The sequence below is a fragment of the Alligator sinensis genome, unplaced genomic scaffold (assembly GCF_000455745.1).
Source record: "Alligator sinensis unplaced genomic scaffold, ASM45574v1 scaffold811_1, whole genome shotgun sequence".
NCBI classification, from domain to species: domain Eukaryota; kingdom Metazoa; phylum Chordata; order Crocodylia; family Alligatoridae; genus Alligator; species Alligator sinensis.
The window spans coordinates 910,894-920,170 of NW_005842579.1; the positions used below are offsets into that span (position 1 = coordinate 910,894).

The 9,277-nt window shown below is 53.0% G+C and overlaps 1 protein-coding gene across 1 annotated transcript in view; it reads right to left on the minus strand.

Moving 5' to 3' along the window:
• UBQLN4 (ubiquilin 4) overlaps positions 1 to 9,277 on the minus strand; it is an 11,842-nt gene that overhangs the window by 1,577 nt on the left and 988 nt on the right. Inside the window, exons 2-10 of the mRNA XM_006032613.2 lie at positions 8,616 to 8,767; positions 5,669 to 5,880; positions 5,306 to 5,568; positions 4,963 to 5,121; positions 4,499 to 4,724; positions 3,384 to 3,523; positions 2,763 to 2,846; positions 2,078 to 2,193; positions 1,188 to 1,365 (exon numbers count right to left, since the gene is read on the minus strand). Coding sequence (XP_006032675.1) covers positions 1,188 to 1,365; positions 2,078 to 2,193; positions 2,763 to 2,846; positions 3,384 to 3,523; positions 4,499 to 4,724; positions 4,963 to 5,121; positions 5,306 to 5,568; positions 5,669 to 5,880; positions 8,616 to 8,767 — 1,530 coding nt within the window. The remainder of the gene's footprint in view (positions 1 to 1,187; positions 1,366 to 2,077; positions 2,194 to 2,762; positions 2,847 to 3,383; positions 3,524 to 4,498; positions 4,725 to 4,962; positions 5,122 to 5,305; positions 5,569 to 5,668; positions 5,881 to 8,615; positions 8,768 to 9,277) is intronic.

A 9,277-nucleotide genomic window follows, 5' to 3' on the forward strand; every position in this document is an offset into this window, starting at 1 on the left:
CAGGGACATAGCATAGGTGCATCGGATGATTTCCCAGTACTCTATGTCCTCAATCCTGATAACCACCAGAGAGGAACCATCTTGCCCAAGCTCCCAAAGCAGGCGGTCTGCCAAAGCTGGGAGCAGAACCCTGGTCTCCTGGCTTCCAACCCAGTGCCATGGGCACTGGGTCAAGGCACATCCCACAATTACTACTTATATCACCATTTCAAGGTCACCGACAGCTGACCTTGAAGCCTGACTGACAGCTCCAGCCCACAACATGCAACAGCAAGAACATCCCATGCAAACGAGCCCAGCAGGGCAGCTGCTGTCCTCAGTGGGGATGTGGCCAAGCTGCTATGATCAACTCCTGCCACCCAAACCACACAATACAGCACCGTACCTCCTGGTGCCGTACAGCAGTGTTGAGCAGCGTTGCCCTGTGAACACAGCACGGGACTAGGACTCCAGGGACCTGGGGTTTTACTTCAAGCGAAACCTCCCCTCTCTGTGCCTCAGTTCCCCCACTGATAAAATGGGGTTAATGCTACCAGCTTCTTCTGTGCGGTGCTTTGAGATCTTATGCAGCTCTTGGCATCAGCAAAGCTGAGGGTTGCTAAGGGGAAGCCCCCCTGCAACATGGCTGCTAGCCTATCCATGACACCCCTCATATACTGTGCCATCATAGAAAATGAGGGCTGGAAGGGACCTCAGGTCACATCTAATCCAACCCCTTGCTACAAGCAGGACCTGCTCCAACTAGATTATCCCAGCCAAGGCTTTGTCTAGCCGGGGCTTAAAACCCCACCAGGATGGAGATCCCACAACCTCTCTGGGTAACCTGCTTTTACTACCCTCCTAGTGAGAAAGTTTTCCCTAATATCCAACCTCAAATACCCTCGCTGCAACTGGAGCCCATTGCTCTTTGTTCTGTTATCTATCACCACTGAAAACAGTCCAGCTCCATCCTCTTTGCAACCATCCTGCAGGGAGTTGAAGGCTGCTATTAAATCCCCCCTCAGGCTTCTCTTCTCCAGACTAAATAAGTTGAACTCCCTCAGCCTCTCTTCATAAGTCATATGCCCCAGCCCCCTAACCATTTTCGTTGCCCCCCTCATAGGCTTTTTAGGATGCTCCCAGCCTATGTCAAGAGTCACATGGGAACAGGAGATGCCTACAACCAAGGAGTTGATCCCTGTACGTACTTGAGAGTTTCCCCCGGCCAGCAGCTGGATCATCTGCTGCATGAGCTGCTGTTGGGGGTTACTGCCCCCAGATGGAGAGGCACTGGCAGGTGTTGAAGTGGAGGAGACCGGGTTTTCTGGGATTGTGCTTCCTCCCGTGGTGGGTGGGGGGATCCGGGGCATTCCAAAGGAGCTGAGGCTGCGGAGGGAAGCACAGGATGGGCATGGTCAGTCCTGGCTGGCAGAGGAACTAAGGGCACCTAAAGGAACCAGTTCCAAGCTGCTTGGGCTGCAGACCCTTCTGAACTTTGCACACTGCCACATGCCCCCAGGGGTGGATCTACTGCTTCGTGATGTCCCTACAAGTACACCGTAATCTCTCCTGCTCTGTGCTTTTGCTTCCATCTGGTTTTTCCTCTCTTCCCTTCTTCACTGTCTGCTACCATGAGTACAGACCACTTTGATAACACTGACTTTGGGGATCAGGACGCACTGCCCAGACTCTCTGGAATTACACAGCCTCAGCTTCTCATGCCAGACTGACCCTGGCTAAATTATATCCACACAACAAGCAGAGTTGGGAGAAATGGGCTCTCTTACTGATGGAAGCTACAGACTGAATATCCATCTTGCCCCTAGGATGGGCATTCCCTAGCACTAGGTTTAGGAATTGACATCATGCCATGTACTGCAGACAAGTGCATGGGGCATGAGGGGTTAATGCTAGAAAGAGCATGGAGGGAGCTTCTTCTTCAGTGTGAAGTGGTAGAAAGAGTTAAGTGGCTGGAAGCTAAATGCAGCAGTGCGGGGGAGTGCCCGCAGGGATCCCCAAGGCAAGGCCTTGGCACACCCGCCGCTTGCCTGCACAGCCACTGTCTGTGTCAGGAGAAGCAGAACTGAGCCCTCATTACCTCGGCACCAGGCCTGGAGCCTCCGTCTGCAAAGTCTGGAGCCCCTGCTGGATCTGGAGGAGAGCCTGCATGGCGCGGGGGTTGGTAAGGATCGAGAGGGAATCGGGATTCTGCATCTGGGAAAAGAGGGAAAAACAGAGCTGGTACCCGAAAGCCAGAGCTTCAGTCAGGAGCCTGGGGGGGGCAGCTCCCAGGGACAGCAGGATCCAACTTCTCAGTAGGCATGGGCTTCTAGATCTCCTCTTGTTTTTTTGTGAGTGTCCCTGCACAGAAACGCCGAGGTCTGAAGAAATGCATCTGGATTCAAGCGAATTAGTTAGGCTGCTACAACCCCCCAGGTGGACACAGGCATTCAGGATTCAAACCACCTTTGTTTCATTCAGCTTCCATCATTCCCAAAGCCAATGAAGATGAACCAACTTGCACTCCAAAGTCAAGGAGACCGTGAACACCCACACAGGATTTAATAAGATTTCATTACCTCACTATGATTGCACGCCTGTTGGTAACCCAGATTTGCTGTGCATTCCTGTCTAGAGGAGCCCTTAGTTTCCCCATCTCCTTTTGTGAGCCACCCCCCTGGTTCTTTCAGCCCCACAACCCATCCAAAAAGCACCACAGCAGCTTCCCTTGCTACAAGGGCACAGAAACCCAGCACGGAGCAAGGCCAGGCCAGAGTCTTTACCTGCTGCAGAAAGACAGGGAGCTGAAGCCGGAGCTGTTCCTGAAGCTGTGGATTCCCAGCAAAGAGGGGGACATTTACCATGATCTGCGAGGAAACAGTAAACATCAGACAAGTCAGCGGGGCCTCTGCCACTTATCAACCTTGCTCCTATGCCATGAGACCACGTGTGTTCTCCACACTGAGAGGTCTAGTATGTGACAATGCCAGTCAGGTCCTGGCCACAGGGCATGGGATGAGAGCTGCAATGAACACAGGGAGCTGGAGGCACTTTATACCGAGAGCCTTCCTGTTCCTTTACAGGGCACTGCGTGGCTCAGGAGATGGCTATCAGGTGCCTTCATTAAAGTCTAACTGCAGCCCAGTGTGGCGCACACCTACTGCTGTTACCCAACAGATTCAGAGAGGGCAGCTGGGTGGGCACCCAACTCTGGATTTTCCTTCCCAGGGCAGGAAGATGGGACACTACCAGGCTGTACATGCTGTACAGATAAACAGAAGACACCAGTCTTCAAGCCTCTGTACAAAAGCTGGCTCACTCTGTGGAGCTCTATCAGAACGCTGCTCTCTAACAAGCAAAGCATCAAGGCCTGTTTATATGAGGAGCCCCTCCTACCCTTTTACCTGTGCTGCGAAGTCGGGGTTCTGGGCAAGTGTCTGCATCATACTGCGCATGTAAGGGGCAGAGATGATGTTCTGCATCAGCTGAGGGTTCTCTGATATCTGCTGCAGGAGACCCTGCATCTCTGGTCTGTTAAACATTCCTGTGACAACACCGGGGGGGGGAAACGACAGATAAAGGGGAGATAAAGCAAAAGACCATTTTGCAAGCCTGATCACTGCTGAAAAGGAGAGATGCTGCCTAGGGCTGAACACATGACTTGTAGAGACAGGGCAGGCAGCCACACACCAAAAGGCACACAAGAAAGAATCAAAGGCTAAAGACAGCACACACTTCACAGCACCTGAGATTTTCAGAGATTAAAACAATTTTTTTTTTTTTTTTTTTTAAAAAGAGCTCCACCCAAGCTTTTACCTGCCCCCGGGGCTGGTTAACATGTGCCAGCAACAACAAAAGCAAATGTATGGCCTCTGCCTTACCCCTACCCCACAAGAAGCTACCATCAGAACGCTAGAATGGAAATCAAGCAGTCTGGCCACTATAGCAGGGGCGGGCAATTATTTCAGGCAGAGGGCCACTTACTGAGTTTTGGCACGCCATCGAGGGCTACATGACAGGCAGCCGGGGCAGATCAATATTAATTTGCTAAATTTTTTAGGGGCCCCGCGGGCTGGATAGAATGGCCTGGCAGGGTGCATCTGGCCCGGGGCCGCATTTTGCCCACCCCTGTTCTAGTCCATCCACATGCTGGGCAAAGCAGCAATAATTTGCATCTAACTCCTTAAAAAAAAAAAGTCTGGCAGCCGGTGGAGACTACACACCCCAGAATGCAATGCTCCAAGAGGCCAGGCCTGGAGCCATTCATTTGCTCCTCTTCTAAGCAGTCATGTACCCCAAGAGGGGGTGGGAAATAAATATGAAGCCCAGCTTCCAACACAGCCCTCAGGCAGCCCCAACAAGGAACAATTTGTTCCAACTTGCATCACGGTAGACTTGCTCATCTGAAAGACTCAGTGACTACAGCAAACACGGCGATGCTGGACACAACCTGGAGCCACCTGGAGCTGGGAGGCTGGTGCCAAACCAACTGCACCCGTTTCTTCTCCAGGATACGTACCAGTGCCCAGGTTAGCGGCATTGATCCCAAAGGGGTTGGATACAGTCGGTGTGCTTTGGGTGGTCGTGGAGCCAGCACTCCCTTCACTGCTGGGCACCTGGGCTTGTGAGGCAGGTGGTATGGGGCTCCAAGGGTTGGGTAAAGGCTCTCTGTTTTCCGTCCGTAAAGGCTGGGAGCTCGAGCTCTCAGTGTTTCCAGCCAAGGAGGAGAAAGGATTGTTGCCAAACTAGAAAGAGAAAGAGAACTGAATCAGACCACCCAAAAGGCCGTGAGAACCTGCCCCTGCGGGGGTTACTGGAACACACGCAATACAGATCCTGTCTGCCCTAGTCTGAGGTTTATTAAGCACTCCCTTCGTTGAGAAACCTGTACCCAGCACTACAGTCCTTTGTGCAAGGTGGGTTTACTCTCACCCGTAAGGGGGACAGACCCCACTGCTGCTGCCCCCGAAGCCCCCTCCATACCTGCTCCCTTGCTGCACTGAACATGGGCTCCTGGATGTCTGTGTACATCCGGCGCAGGGCATTGTATCCTCCTGGAATGCTCTCAAGGTTGCTCAGGGCTCGGTCCTGGTTCCGCATCATCTCCTGCATCATGGCGGGGTTGCGAGCCAGCTCCATCGTCTGTGGGAGGAGAGTTTGGGAAGATCAGGGCAGTTTGCACCATAAAAGACTCCAGCATGCGTTGTTATGGGCTAAACGGCTCGGTAGCATCCTAGAGACAAGCACTGAAATGGTGAAAGCTCAGTCTCAGGCCCACAGGGAAGGATTCAGAGGCAGGTTTCTGGACCTCGACCCTCTCACCCACCTGCCTCATCAGCTCTGGGTTGTTCAGCATGTGGCTGATCTCAGGGTTCCTCTCCATGAGCTGCTGCATTTGGGGATTGGCCATGATCATCTGCCTCATCAGGTCAGGATTAGACATCATGTTCTGCACCAGGGGGTTCTCCATGATCTGGGATAGCATCTCCGGGTTAGACATCAGCTGCCGTTGCATCTGCTGCTGGAGCTCCATGAAGTTGGCAGAGCCCATCCCGAGGTTGCCGAGGCCAGTGATGCCTCCAAAACCCGCTGGAGAGAGATAGACTATCAGGACAAGCACTTTCAGCTGGGAAAAAGAGGGATGCATAGGCTGAACTATACGGGCAGAGAAACCAACCACATCACTCACAGAGGATGGATGCAGGGTTGCTGGGTGCTCCATTTCCAGCACCCCCCGTGGTCCCCGACCCACTGCTCCGCCGGCTGCCACCTCCCCCATCGGAGCCGGCGCTGCTGGACGTGGAAGGCTGAGATGGGGCAGCGGGAGAGGCAGGTGTTGCAACAGGGGTGGAGGCAGCAGCAGAAGTAGCAGAGGCAGCAGCAGCTGAAGGATCTGGAACCCTAGAGAGAGAAGAGACAGTCACCGCTGCGGCAGGGAAACTCACACAGCCGGTTCCCTTCTGCAGTTCAAGAAAAAAAGCTGGGAGTGACCACCTCCGGTCAAGGGGGATGTAGAGCCATCACATCCAAAACCACCTGCTCTCACCCAAGGCAATGAGAAGAGAAGCGATGTTGGTATATACTTAATTCAGTCAATGCACCTCAGAGGAGTTTGGTCCCTAAGCAGGCACTGACTTTTGTGTTTTATATCAAAAAAGCAACTAGTTGGTTACCAGCATTCTTGACTCATTTGACTGCACCATGTATAACAGGCTTTTACACCACATATAACAGAGATGGGCTTTCCTCTGTGGCTGCAGGGAACAGGACTAGGAACAATGGCCTTAAGATGCAACAGGGCAATTTAGGCTGGAGATGAGGAGGAGCTTTTTGGCTTGGAGGGTGGTCAAGCACTGGAACAGGCACCTAGAGAGGTGGGGGAGTCTCCATCCCTGGGAATGTTTAAGGGCAGGTTGGACAGACACTGGGCTGGGATGGCTGAGTCTTGCTGGGGTTATTTGACCCCAGTGGTCTTTCCTGCCAAGAACAGGAGGACTGGACCCAATGATCTCACAAGGTCCCTTCCAGCCCTAAATTTCTGTGAATCTGAGTCAGGGCTGATCCTGCCTTGAGCAGGGGGCTTGACTAGATGACCGTATAAGGTCCCTTCCAGCTTGACTTTCTCATGTTCTTTTCTCTTCAACCAACAGGGCATATTATAAGCAGAAATGGGAGAGAAGCAAGGCCCTGATGCTGCAGAAACTTGCACCCAAGCTTAGTCAGATCCATGAGCAAGCTTGTTAAGGTTAAGAGGACACACCCACACTGGCAGGGTGAGAAGCCATTTGCTACCACAGCTGTTCTAGCTTTGCTAGTTTCCCTTCCTCATTTCTCTCTCTCATACAGCAATGGGGGGGGGGGGGGAAGGACACTTTAAAACCCAAAAGCAGTTAAAGTTCCAATCCCCAATGGGAAGGTGGGCATGACCCCTGGAACTACCAGCAACTCATCTGAAAAAGGGGGCTACAGTGCATGTCAATGCCATTATGAATGTGGAACCATCAGGTGGTTTGCAAATGATGCCCCCTTCCCATAAACTGGCCATTCAACCACAAAGAAGGGTTAATACCTTCCTTGCCCACTCGGCAAGAGAACCTGCTGCCCCCAGTACCTGAACAGACTGCAGGGAGGTAGCTCCTTGCACTGAGCAGAAAGGAAGGCTGACTGCCTTTCTAAAAGGAGAGACAAAAACCTTATGGGAAAGCTGTGAATGCGGGAGGAAAGCAATGAGACTGGGAAAGGAGAATCTGCAGAGGTGGCCCTTAAAGGGGTTGAAACTGCAGATGGCCAGTGTCTTGGAAAGAAATCACAGCTGGCCAGCTGCTTTGAAAGCCCTTCTCCCCTTGCAGCCCTCCGAGATCTCTCTGCCATCCACCTCCATTCACTCAGCCTCCCCTCCAAAAGCAGCTGAAATAGAGCATGCCTAGCCAGCTGCTGTGAGATGCTTGCCCTAGGAAAAATACTTCAGAATAACTACCCAGGGAGCAGGCTTGCGGCTACCGGGAGGACAGAAATTGTTGGATGAGGATTTTTTTGCCTCCATGGAACTTTCCATGGCAATTTTTAATCCCAAGCATTTTACAAACTAATTTCGCTGCTACCACAGCAGCGGCTGCAGTCAGGGAGACTGGGGAGAAGCCAAGCAGATGGGAAATAGGAAGTTTAATAAAAAAAAAAATTAAAAAAAAAAGTAGAAAGATCAGGGTCACTTGGACTCTCTCAGCAGAGGAAGGAAAGGCTGCGATGCATACATGCCGGTGACCGTTAGAAAGACAAAAATGAATGATGGGCCAGTTTTTAGTTTACCCCAGGAGACAGTTTGCAAGTGCTGAGGTTTATCACGGAGACAGCGGGAAGCAGCATGGCATCAGCACGCTCCGTGCAGAGGTACTGTTCTGTACAAAAGCCTCCAACAGTAGCTGACAATTCGTGTGGCTTCAGAAAAGAGGTACTGATTTTTAACAAGCCAGGGAGGAGGCGCTCCCGGTGGGGGACAACACAGCTTCAAAAGGAGCGTGAGCCTGTTTAATGACGCCCACTGCTCAGATGGAAAGACGAGTCCCAGGAATGGTGGGAAAGGGCCATTAGGAACAAGGAGGCCTGCTTGCATCTGTAATGCGGCGACGGCACCAGGAATCATTAGACAACTATAACTTAAGAGTCACCCAGCAGCAGCTTTCCAATATGTTGATCTACACCCATGTCTCTGGTCTGCCTGAAAGGTTACCCCCAAAAACATCGTTACGTGCTCTTGATAATACCCTACACTCACTGAACGCCTCTTGCTGAAAGATCTCCCAGCGCACAGGACGGTCGGACCCCGCAGCCGCGGGGACCCTGGAGCGCAAGGTTTTGGCTTCGCATGGCTATGAGCAAGTGACTTAATCTCCATATCCGCCCTGTCACCCGGAGAAATCCCTGCTTTAATAGGTTCTTACACGCAACAACTAATACTCGTAAGATTTCAAAGCACGTCAACTCTGCAAAGCTTTAAGAAACCCAGGAGCCCGGGAGCCAAGACCCAATTAGAGCAAAGTCCCGCAGCCCCCCGAATTTGAACTCGTACGCTCGACGGCCAGGAACTCACAAACACGCGGTGTCATTTCCTAAAACCCCGGGAAAGGACGATTTCTTACTTCTGTGGGGTCTTAATCACCAAGTGCACAGTCAGTCCATCTTTGATCCCGTGTTGGCTCAACGTGTCTCCATCCTTCAGGATCTTCCCCGCAAAGATCAGAACCAGCTGATCCTGTTTGGCTTTAAACCGCCTGGAGATTTCTTCTTTGAACTAGGGACAAAGACAAAAGGAGGCAATTCTCAGGCCGAGGCGCTTTCGAGTCTGCCCGAGAGGCTACGGGAGCCCCGGGAACGAGCCTTCACGCGGTCGTTTCTCTGGCGACGCGGTCTGAAGGACGCCGGGCAGCACCCCCGGGGCCGAGCTGGTTTCTAAGGTGGTTCAGGGGGCGACGGCGCATCCTTCGCCCGTTCGGCTCGCATAGGCGAGCTTTACAAGAGCAGAGCGCAATGGCCTTAACGTGAAAAGCAGCTACGCCGAGGACTACGGGCCCCGTCTGCACCGGATCACAGAAAGGACACCGGAGCGAACCAGACGGCCCCGTTTCTGGCTCCGACTCCCGCGAGGACGCTCGGGTTTTGAGCCGACGGCCTCGCGGCGCCGCGGGAGCACCAGCCCGGCCGCGGGAGGCTCCCCCGGCTCGGCACGTCCGCCCGTGAAGACGCGGTTCCGAGGACAGGCCCGGCTCCGCCTCGTCCACACGCGCCCACCTGGCCGTGCGCC